At 40.4% G+C, this 12,471-nt stretch overlaps 1 protein-coding gene and 1 long non-coding RNA gene across 2 annotated transcripts; both read left to right on the plus strand.

Moving 5' to 3' along the window:
- The first annotated feature begins 615 nt into the window (after positions 1-615).
- On the plus strand, positions 616-5,704 carry LOC131248033 (30 kDa ribonucleoprotein, chloroplastic-like). The gene is made up of 4 exons (XM_058248073.1): positions 616-991; positions 1,133-1,231; positions 2,422-2,712; positions 5,296-5,704. Exons 1-4 carry the CDS (start codon positions 659-661, stop codon positions 5,410-5,412), a joined length of 840 nt encoding a protein of 279 aa, XP_058104056.1. The 5' UTR covers positions 616-658; the 3' UTR covers positions 5,413-5,704.
- Positions 1,291-2,077, plus strand: LOC131248034 (uncharacterized). Its single transcript, XR_009172123.1, has 3 exons — positions 1,291-1,408; positions 1,470-1,738; positions 1,800-2,077. It is a non-coding gene; the product is annotated as an uncharacterized LOC131248034 (long non-coding RNA).
- Positions 5,705-12,471: the final 6,767 nt, after the last annotated feature.

Consider the following 12,471-nt stretch of genomic DNA (forward strand, 5'->3'; position numbering starts at 1 on the left):
AAACTGATGGACGGAGTGGATGTCTCACGGACATCACAGTGGGCCTCACATTGCTTCCGTCAACAGGAATTTCATGTAGCGGGGCACGGGACATTTGCGTCCGGTGGATGATACCCGAAAGTACGATTGCAAACGAGATGATGAAGAGATTCGCGCTAGTATAGATTGAAAGATCATCGCGACACGCTTGCAAATACGTGATACTTTCCTAAGATGCTTCGCAATAATTAAGTGGTCATACCTTAATTACTTCATTTTATATACAAAACCTATGAGAAAAAATGACGGATTAAAACCATAAACGGTGTATATTCTAAACACAGTTATGGCCCATTAGATTCTCTACCATTCCTCCTTCATAGAAGGCATTAAAGCTTTTATTGACACAAGGTAAACGATCCGGATCTTACTTTATATTTTTTACTTGGCCAGTGTACCGCGATTCACCACATCAATCTCTACTCGCGCGGATCGCTATATGATTTGAAAACCCGGAATATCCGTGGGTGCACAAAGCTGGAAGGGAGAAAATGACAACTTTACCCGTGCCTTATCCGAAACCCCAAGGGCAGGAATGGTCTTTTTCTCCCAAACACTGACCTATTAGCTCCCTTGGCGAAAATATTATCGTCTTCTTGTAATTCTCTGACTGTCGCCAATGGCATTGGCAGCATCAGCAGCTCTCTCCTTACTCTCTCCCAAGCGCTCTCCTTGTTTAATAAAACTTCACATTTCCATTTCTACCCCTTGTCTTTCTCTCCATTCCCCCTTCTGTCATATTCCTCATCTAAACCTCTCCAAAATCCCAAACAGATTCCTCCGTTTCCAGCAATTCTCTGCAACGCAGGAAATCGCGGTGGAAGAGAAGCCTCTAGAGGAAATTCAAGATGACAAAAGGCGGAAGCTCTATGTCTTCAACATACCTTGGAATTTCCCTGCACCCGACATCAGAAATCTCTTCTCTGCATGCGGAACCGTCAAAGATATCGAGGTAATCTCTCTCTCATTCACTCACTCTCTCCTTGCCCTTTTTTTTTTTGGAGGGGGTTCCTTGAAACTCTTTTATCTTTTGTTTTCTGAATTGGATTCTTTTCTGTTTATGTTTTTTTCTTTCTTGAATTTCTTGTTTTAGATCATAAAGCTGAAGGATGGTAGAAACAGAGGCTTCGCTTTCATCACAATGGCTTCCGGAGAAGAAGCCCGTGCTGCTGTTGAGAAATTCAATTCATTTGTGAGCAGCAATTCTTTTGGTTTTGGTGTTTCTGTCAAAATGTGTGTGCGTGTTTTTTTTTTTTCCGAATTAGGTTTTCGTTGCTTGTAGATGGACTATTGAATTGAACTGAAATTACTGGTCTAATGGAGTCGAAGTAACTGAGCTGTCTGTAGTTTCCTTAGTATCCATATTGAGGTCTGAGCTCCAAATTGCAATTAAACTACTGAGCTCTACTTTCCTTAGTATCCATGTTGAGGTCTGAGCTCCAAAATGCAATTACACTACTTCCAAGTTGGAGTTGAAAGGAATGTAACTGCAATTGGAAGGCTATTTCCTCATTGCGAAAGTTTGGAAGATACTTGGTTTTTGTTGCTTTCTGTCAAAATGTGTGTGCGCGTGTTTTTTTTTTTTTTCGAATTAGGATTTCGTTGCTTGTAGATGGACTATTGAATTGAACTGAAATTACTGGTCTAATGGAGTCGAAGTAACTGAGCTGTCTGTAGTTTCCTTAGGATCCATATTGAGGTCTGAGCTCCAAATTGCAATTACACTACTGAGCTCTAGTTTCCTTAGTATCCATGTTGAGGTCTGAGCTCCAAATTGCAATTACACTACTTCCAAGTTGGAGTTGAAAGGAATGTAACTGCAATTGGAAGGCTACTTCCTCATTGCGAGTGTTTGGAAGATACTTGGTTTTTGTTGCTTTCTTTTGATTTAACTAAATGCTTGCAATTCAATTCACTCGTGCATTAAAATGCGGTGTTAGTGTTTTCCTGAGAAGGTTTTGCATACAAATTAATGTTATAGTGCAGGATTCGGAATTATGGGGTACTGTGGTTGAATTGAATCTTATTTCTTCTTCTTCTTCTTCTTCTTCTTCTTTTCCCTCTCTTTCGCTGTTTCTTCAGTGTTTTGTTTCCCAGTTTTGGTTAGGGCAGCGCAGGAATCGAAGCTGAGCGTCATCTCAATTTAAGTTTTGGGTGGTTCAGGAATTGAAACAGCGGGTTTGTTTGATTGAATTGAATCTTGTTTTGTGAATCTTCTTCTCTTCTTGTGGTGTTTTCTTGGGATGGGTATTTGTTCAAATTCAGTTTAATTAGTGCAGGAATCTGGCAGAAGGATAATTAGACCTGGATTAAAGACCTTTATGCTGTCCCTTGGCATTTCATATTCAAGTAGGTCTCTGCTGAATTTGGATTTTGGTGTAGGAATTGCAGGGAAGGATTATACGGGTTGAATTTGCAAAGAGTATGAAGAAACCTTCTCCTCCACCTCCCGAGGGTTCCACTGGTGGGGAAACACGGCATAAGATTTACATCTCCAATCTCGCATGGAAAGCGAGGTCAAGCAATCTCAGAGAATTCTTTGCTGCCAGCTGTAACCCAGTGTCTGCCAGGGTGGTTTTTGAAAGTCCATCTGGGAGGTCCGCAGGGTATGGGTTTGTCTCTTTCGCCACAAAGGAGGAAGCGGAAGCTGCTATTTCTACATTGGATGGGAGGGTGAGTTCAAATCTCTTGTTGTTCTCGACATTGAATGCTCTTGATAAGTTTGTCCTAAACTTGTTTGAAGAGAATGCTGATTCATGGCATGGATGTCTAGGAGTGTTTAGATACATCTAAGGATTTGGTTCTGTTTGTTGTGTGAATATTTGATTATGTTTTTATTGATGATTCAGTTATTGATTTCTTGGTCAATAGGTAGATACTTGATTTGGGTTTGTTGGATAATTCTGGAATAGCTTCCTTGTTGGCTGATCAGACATTATTTGAGTTTGTTTGGACTCTAGGGAAGTTGGCATTAAGGTAGTAAACAATAGTATCGACTCTCCTTCCCATTTGAGATCATTGCCTTAAGGGAGTAGAGACTTGACTGCACCCTCCCTTTCCTCAACAGATTAGTTTTTGGACTCAGCATCCTCAAAATGGATGTTGAGGTGTTCATCCTGGAGAGTTTAACTTCATCCCTGCTTTGAAATGACTTAAGAGGGCCTGCGAGATATATATATATATATATAGGGAAATGGTTCTATGCGGTCGACCTCATGGGAACTTCCCATGAGGTTGAGCTGTGTGGGCCCCACCGTAATGCATATCGAAAATCAACACCGTGCATTTGATGGGTCCCCTTTAAATTATGGGATATGCCAAAAATCAGCCATATAAGGAACTCAGGTGGGCCATACCATCTAAAATCATGTGAAGATATGCCTAAAACATATAAAAGCACTTGGTGGGGCCCACCTAAAATTTGGATGCATCTTAAACTTGGTTTGACCCCTCATACAAGTGGGACACACATAATGGATGGGCTGGATTTGTGAACCATATCTCAGTGGGCCCAACAAATGATTATGAATGTTTTAATGGGAGGGTAACCCCTCTCAACTGTTGTATGCAGTGTGGCCAACATAAGTCATGGATTCACTTGATTTTTAAGCCCGTGGCCCACCATGGAATGGTGCATCTGACTGATGGGGTAGATGTTCGACGAACATCACGGTGGGGCCCACACAACTCGACCTCATGGGAAGTTCCATTGAGGTCGACCTCATAGAACCATTTCCCATATATATATATATAATGACAACAGGGTGTCCCCGCCCCTTTTAACCGCAAACCACGTGCATTGGGTAAAGCACGGGGAGGGGAATTGAACTCGCGTCTGTGGGGAGGATACCCACGATGCTAGCCGTTCGCCCAAACCCCGGGCAGGTCTGCTAGATGGATATATCACTTCCTAAACTGAATAAAGTTTTTTTTTTTGTTTTGTTTTTTTGTTTTTTTGTTTTTTTTTGGCTTTTTGATACATTATCCGGGCTTGAACCCACAGACCTCAATGTTGAAACATGCCCTGTCAACTATTGAGCTACGAGCTCAAACCCTACTGGTTTCTTGAGGTTGTACATGTGTCTAATGCTAAACTATATCATTACTTCTTCTTCTTTCCTATCGATGTGAATTAGAGGGTGATGCTAAACTAAATACTGCCACCTCATGTAAAATTTAAAATAGTTTTGACTTAAATTGGGTATGGAGATGGTATCTTGGAGGTATCAGTACCTTAAAGTGTTGGACGTCGGTATGATACCCATTTTACAATGCCCTTTACTAATTTGGGAAAGTTTTCTATTTCGAGTCAAATTAGGGTTGCTGGTTTCTTTTGTTTAAATAAGCACATTAGATTTATTGTAGGCAGAATATTTTTTCAACAATATCAATTTTATCTTTCATTTTTAGAGATTTCTCTCTCCTTGTGGATTCAAGAGTTATTCTTGTGGAGAAGACGGTGATCTCCTCTCTTTAGCCACACACCCACTATGTTAGCATTTGTAATGTAAGAGAGACAAGGAATACCCATGGCTGTTCAGTTAGTTGTTTCTCATTCCATAGGCGGATGTCATAGATGCCTGTGATCTTTTACTCGACAGTCATGTTGTGGTTACTGCTTTGGTGATTCACACAGGCTAGGTGTATGCGACCCACAAGCTGAGGCATAACGAACAAGTTCCCCTAGCTATGCCAAGTTCTTAACCATTGTAGGACAATGCTGAATCAATCAAACCAAGCATGGCCAATTTACTCGAGCCCACATTGGGCCTTTTGAACTTTGAAGACAACTGACACGAGGAGTGTATGAGGTATGACGATTAGGAGAGTATATAGACTTCTTCATGTATATCCTTGAGTGGGTTAAGTTTATATAGCCTAAAACCATGAGGGAAATGGAAGAACTCGAGGATTTTTTGTATTTTTCTCATTGATACACTTGAATAAATAAATAAATCACATACGACCTGTCAAAATAGAAAAGAAGTGGAACAAAAACACACAAATATATCATACTTCAACTGTTATGTCATGTTTAGATAAGGTTGCGAATTTTCAATGTACTGATTTTTGAGATACTGCTTCTGGGGTTCTATCCCACAATTTCCGTCTACCATTTGGAGTTTGTTCCCCATCCTTTAATCTTTCTCATATAAATTTTTTGTGGGTTTTCTCCTTCTGCAGTCTCAACTCATTAATCGCATATAAGGTTGGGATAAAAGAGATTATCTGACCTTGAAAGTCTCTGTGCTGTAGGAATTGATGGGAAGACCCATTCGTCTGAAGATGAGTGAAAAGAATGTTGATGAATCTGGAAGCGAATCAAATGAGGAAGACAGTAGCGAAGGACAGATAGAAGAGTCTTCAGTTTGAGAGTACAGATGGCCATTATGATTACCAGGTTTCTTGAGTGAGAGGGAGAATGTTGCACACATGGACCATTCAACCACATCCAATATGCACTTTTATCTCCAGGGAGAGTGAATGGAAGGAGGAAATTCTCCAGGTTCTGTATATTGTTTATATTTATTGCCATCTTTTTTTCTTCTTCTTCTTTTTTTTCAAGCATATTCAGTTTTCCCCAACCAGTACCTTAGCATTCAAGTTCCCATCTTTGCTTATTTTCGTTTATTTATAGAAATCAATTGAGGGAAATTCTGTGCAAGATAGGTCTCTGCTTGACCCGTGGGGCTTCTAGATAATGTTAGCATTAGCCCATATACGTGGGTACATATGGCATATGTGTCCGGACAAGGGGTTTGAATGGTCTGAATCATCCAAATGAGCAACTGGTGGGACCAACAAAAATGTGGTCGAACGCTTAATTGTAAGAGCTCAGAGTACCATACTCTTACCAAAATAGGAGTAAGAAAGGTATAGGCTTCTCTCTTGTACGAGAGGTGCGGAGAGGAAGGTTGTCATTTCCATTGATGGGTAGGAAACAACTCCAATGTCAATATATTAGGGTTCTCGGTCCCCAATCCAAGACAACACACAACTAAGCAAGAGGAAATCCCACTGTTCCTGCATCAGGGAGTGGCTGGAGAGGAAGATAGAAGGCTTGTTCGCTGTTCATATTCTTTATTGAGCTTCAAGTCGGCACTAATAACAGATCACACAGGTATGGTTTTCGCTTCTCCTTTCTTCATCATTCTGCGAATTGGATCCTTGGGATTGGAAAACTACATTAATAACAAAAACTTGTGATTTTGTTGCACTATTTTCCTATAGAGAACTTCAATTTTCTTTTATGCCACGGGTAAACCAATTAGTACAAAGATTTGGTCTGTGTTCGGATGCTCAATTGAACTGAATGCAATAATCCAATTTGATAGTACAATGACCAGTCCATCTGGCACCATTTTAATTCATGCTAGCCAGACCCATAATTGCAATTCCATGTGTTTCAAATTGGACCCAAAATCCAAATCTTTTTAATAAATGCTCCTTTTGTCCATAATACAATGAGGAGAATGAGATAACTATTTTTTCACTGTTGTGGGCTAGCCAGTGAGATTTTAAACTGGAGAAATGATATTATCTTTGACCCAGGGATAGGTGTGCTTTCATTGGACTAGAGGGATCCATGGTTCAGGGATCTGGACCGTTGGTCTGTTGGATCCTGTCATGAGCCCATCACGCCAGGTTGATACATCATTGCTACTAATCTTGAGCCTTTTTTTTAAAAAAAAAAGTTGATTATGGATCATTGCTGCATTTCTCTTCTTAACCATCTATTCCCATGCTAGAATTTGGAGAATTAGGATTATCCTATTGATGAGAATTTTGGGGCATGGTTCATCCATGGTTTGACCCAACAGACCATTGGTCTGGATCAGCTGAGCCATTCATGCCTGGCCTCAGTCCTTAGGCCTAGTTAGTGGCCCAAGCCTAGCCCTAATTTTGATTTAATCAACATGTTCCCTTTTTTCATGTGAATTTTTTATTATTTAGTTATGAATTATTAAAATTATATGCATGAAACACAATCTACTAATTGATCTATTTCAGATACCTTACTATATCATAGTCTCACCCACTAGTATTTATAAATACCTCAGGAGCTAATGAGAACTGTTTTAATTCTCGAGTGATCACTGCAAAAACCTGAGTTCCTATTGGATTTCCTTCTTGATTAATGACAACTGCTGCATTGTCATCATATTGTATTATCATACCATTGTCATGTGTGAGTTCTTTACATGTATGTTACATATAATTACAGCTCTGATCACATCTGATCTTTCGAGAGGCATATTGGGCACTGCTTTGATTACAACAACAATAATGTCACCAATATGAGCATTTCTGTGATTACTAGCTCTTATGATTCGAATACACATCAATTCTTGAGCTCCATTGTTGTCTGCTACATTCAAATGAGTTTGAGGTTGAATCATATCATTTTTTTAAATTTTTTTTGAATTTGTTCTTTCAATGCAAAGTGGGTTTCCATTTTTAAGTTCATGCTGTGCATGGCTATTATGGGCTACTTTTTGGTCTGGGCTTGGCCAAGGTTTCTACTTTTCGGGCCAGGTTTGAAGGACCACCCAGCATGTTGACAGCCCAACTGGCAAACTGTCCATTAAAATTGCATGGATTAGACTATTGTACCTGTCAGAGTCATGGACATTGCGGTTTGATAAACTGAAAATTAAGCCCTGAAAATAATAAGTTGGATTTACCAAACGATCTGAATTAGTGAAAATCACTGAAAATATCAAATTTCAGCGGTAATTGCTGAAAATAGGTTTTATCAAACAGTAAATATATCTGGATCATGGACCTATTTGATGAACTCCTTCCAGATTAAGACAACTAAAAAATACCGGCACTTGCAGGAGAAGATCGTAAATTCTGTATAGAGTGATTTTGACTGTCGACCTGGTTGGTGCAACTATAGATGGACCCTATATGATCTTAATTCCACAACCACCGGACATGGAGATGGACCATTAAAAAGAGAAAGGGCCGATGGATGGGCGTCAATCCATATCATTGTTTGAAGTATCCCCTGATATTATCGAAATATCCCCAGTATTATCCGTATCTCCATCTCGGCAATACTGATAACACTAGTAGTGATGCCGATAACACTGGTAATATCAGAAATTCCAGGTTTCAGCGATGTATCACCAATACAAGTATTGTCAATATTTTCAACTGTGTAGATTCCAGATGTTGTTTGTATTGCCAATGTAATGATATCGCCAATGTATCATCAATATCTTCGACTGTGTAAATTCCAGGTGTTGCTTGTAACCTTGTATTGTTTGTGTATTGACGATATTTTGATAATATCACCAGTGTATTGATATCGCCAAAAATCTGTTTATTAAAAAAAAAAAAAATTCATTTCAATTTTTATTTTATTTTATGGGCGCATGGTTGTATTCAGTGTTCAATTTGCCGATGATAATAGCGTGATATTATCCTTATCACAACAAGGGCGATATTGAGACCACAATTTTTTGTTTCCTTTCCAGTTGTCGAGTACTTGGTGAAATATCTTGTGTTATCAATAATTTAAAACAGCGATGGATGTTTAGACTAATTTTATACGACAACACATGCTTTTAGGCCCCCATTAAATGGAAACTTATCATGTTTGCATTCCTTTTGTAATTTTTGTTTCTTATTTTTTTTAAAATTCCTAACTATGCAAATATGTGTATTTTAGCATCTTCTAAAGTTTCACTGAAAATTTTCACCGTTTTCTCCATGCTTTTTCAATGTTTCTCTATATTTTCGATTATCAGCGATATCATCAGCAATATCAGTATTGTTTCCATATCCCCAGTCAGCAAAACTTGTAGCGATACCGATATTTCGAACACCGATCCATGTTAAATGAGGAAAATATTGATTGATGGGATTGTGGTTCTGCTTATGCTTGCTGGCAGTGGCACTAAGTTCGAATCCAAAAAATAAGATTGATGTCGCACTCTGCCAAGAGTATTGAAGGTCTTCTCAATCTCCAAACACGCCCGTGGAAAAGCTTTTTTTATCCATCTCCTTTATTTATTTTAACACACGCCCACTCACAACACACGGGCACTCAATCTCTGGTCTCAGTTGAAATTCTTGTGAGTCTATCACTGAGCCATGAATGGATACCCAGTACATTTTTTTTTTACATCTCCTATTCCCAAAGAAGACTCGCTCTCTCATCCATCCCATCGTATCTCCCTCGTTTTCATCTTGACCGTACAAAACAAAACAACAACATGCCTCCATCTCTTCCATCCATTGCCACAATCTCCTCCGTTTCCCTCCATCTCAGTGCAGACTACTCTGCCATGCCGAATCCCAATCCCAATCCCACCTGCGACCATCCAAACACTCCAAACCCAGACCATCCTCCACTTCGGACAGTTTCGCCTGCTCTTCCGCCTCATCATTATGGATAAGAGCTATTTTCGGCTCCCACAATGGAAGAGAGCCTCCAACAATCTAACTGCAGGAATGCCACGGACGCGAAGAAGAGCTTGCCATCCAGCCCCTACCACAGAGGGCTCACCAACTCGGGACCATGCAGCCAGCACTCGGTTCAGTGGGATGGGAGAGCCGTCTCTAACTAAAGGATGGTAATTAGGTTTTCTGGATAGCTCTTCTCTCAAACACTAAGGGGGCATTCGGATCATAAGTTGCTTAAGATAAGTTATTGATTCCACAAGTCACTTATCTTAGTTTCTACATATTAAGAAAATAAGTATGTTTGGCAAACAACATACTTATCAGCTCCTCCTCTCTTTCTTCTCTCATGATGCCTTTCTTTAGCAACTTCTGAAAAGTAGAAAAGCTAAAAATAAAATAAAATTAGCTGAAGTGATTATGTAATTTTAAGTAAAAAAGTTACTTATAACTAATCATAAACCAAACAAATTTATCTGAAATAAGCACTTATGCTGTGAGTGGAAAAGGGAACTTACTTGGTGGTATCCAAATGGGCCCTAAATGTTCTCATCGAGTGCCCATGTGGTGTGTTTGAATGTGAGGATTAGAGCTATACACGAGTCGAGTTAGCTCAGTCAACTTGCTCGATTGGACTCGAAAAAGCTCGACTCCCCTCGGCTCGAAGTTGGATTTGGACTGAGTTGAGTTGGTTTTTAGAGCTTGAAAAAATTTCGAGCCGAGTTTGAGCTTGCCCGATCTCGACTCGATTGGATCGAACCTCAACTCGAACTGACTCAGATCGAATCAGATCGGTGACTCGGTTATTTTGATATAGATGTTGCTCACCGAGTATTTGATGAAATGACTCAACGAAGTGTTGGTGAGGAAAGAATGGTTATCCTGGGTGTTTGATTTTGATGTTGTATGCCAGGTGTTTGATGAAATACCTATAAAGTGTCATTACTGTTTTGCATTCTATGAGAAATTTAAGATGCATTCCAGGTGCTCGATAAAATGACGCGCAGGCTTGAACTTGGTTCGAATTGGCCCAAACTGTTGACTGAACCGAGCCGAGCTAGCCAGATAGGCTCGAGGACCAAGTCGAGCCGAGTTCGAGCTGGGGTTAGCTACTGGCCGAGCTGAGCTATGCCAAGCTCAACTCGGATCGACTCGTGTGCAGCTCAGGATGTGTGTTAAAAGGAAAAAATGTTTTCTGCCTTGTTAGTAGTTAGCTCCTTGTACACTACTCATGTGGCCCAGTGAAATGGACAGGGATTGCACGTGACCTTTAACATGGCCCAATAAAAATACACTACGTGCAAGTGTCAATGTTCCCAGAATAGGAAGCAAATGGCTAAACATTGCATTTTCCCCACCCCCCATAAAAACAGGTCGGGCTGTAAATGGGCTGGGTCTGCGGTTGGCTTGGGCCCAGATTTTAAACTATTCGAGCTGGGCCTATTCAAAATTTCGATTTTGTCAGCCTGTTCCGTTGACAGCCGTAAAGGCAAGTATTAATTATTTTTGATTTTTTTGCACCATTGTTAGACTTGATAATATTGCATTGGCTGCTCAGAATAGATGCAAAACGTATTAAATGAATGTTAAATCCACATTTTAAAAAAGAAAAAAGAGGTTTATGTTGTACAACCTACCAGCTATATGGAAAAAGATCACGCAGGCAAAGTGTATCCATTATAAAAGGCCTCTGGGTGGATGGTCTGGATCACTAAAACACATGGGGCGGTTGATAGTTCGCCTCATGCATAGGTGGGATGCCTTTTCTGGTACAATAATGGAATGGATACAGGTAAGCGGTTCGATAGATGGTAAGTGAATGGGCAGAGATAGAAGCACTTGCCATCTATCATACATAACCACGCTACATGTGGTAATCATCCAGAATGATCAGAGTCGTCGATCTGGGTGGCCACCAAATGCACCGCCCGTGGCCCAAGAGTCAGGCAATTTCACAATCCTATCCAACCTATCTTGCTTGATGAATTTAAATTATTAATTGCTCATTCAACTTTTTCTTAAACATCCATCTGTTTAACACTTTTGTGATGGCTGAGATGGTTTTTAAGTCTGTGGATTTTGGGGGATGGCCGTCCATGTGGGGGGCCCATCGGATTAACGGTTCTGGTCATTCTAGTTGATTGTCATGAAATTTGCAAGCAACCATCTCTTGCATTGTTCGCAACGTGAGGATGAGCGGATAATTAATTGGGGTCGGATCCAACCTAAAGCCTGTAGGTAAAGCCTTAAGCAACAACACGGTTCTGTGGGCCCACCGTGATGTGTGCATCACATCCAATCCATCTATCATGTGCATCACATCCGATCCATCTATCATGTGCGTCCCTCATGTTATCATTTGGTTCCAAAACTTAGGTGGGCCACACCATGTAAAAATCATGCCTAAAACCTCTAAAATCACGGTTTGTGGCCCACCTATGTTTGGAGTGACATTATTTTTGGGGTGTCCATTCCTCCTGGTGGAATGCATGTTCATAATGGACTGGATGGGTTATAACAAGCACGGTGAGCCCCAAACATAATCTGCAAGTTTTTTAATGGTTGGCATCCCCATCTCAAGTTCTCAACTTTGTGGTGTGGCCCGCCACACCCCGATCCATAGCTCAAGTGGTAGACTGAGTGAAAGATACCTCGTTTCAACACTGAGGTCTTGGTATCAATTCCTCGGTGGTGTGGCCCACCCGAGTTTTTTATTGGCCTGATTTTTGGGATTCGAAAAGGTCCCATGGTGGACACAATAGATGTTTTATACAAATCATGGCGGCCCCCACACATGGCCTTGCTGGTTTAGGCTTAAGGGCTCCAGGAAGATAGAAGGGCGATCTTGGGCGCAGAGGCAATATCATTACACAAATGAATAGGACCAACATAGAAATAAGGCTGGTCCACTCATTCAGATGGACCACACGTGTATAAAGATGGACGGTCAGGAAAAAAAGAAAAAAGTAAAAAGTAAAGACTGTAAAACAGTAATTTGAGGAGACAAACGACGTGAGG

This window comes from Magnolia sinica, chromosome 6 (assembly GCF_029962835.1).
Source record: "Magnolia sinica isolate HGM2019 chromosome 6, MsV1, whole genome shotgun sequence".
In the NCBI taxonomy this organism is placed as follows: Eukaryota; Viridiplantae; Streptophyta; class Magnoliopsida; order Magnoliales; family Magnoliaceae; genus Magnolia; species Magnolia sinica.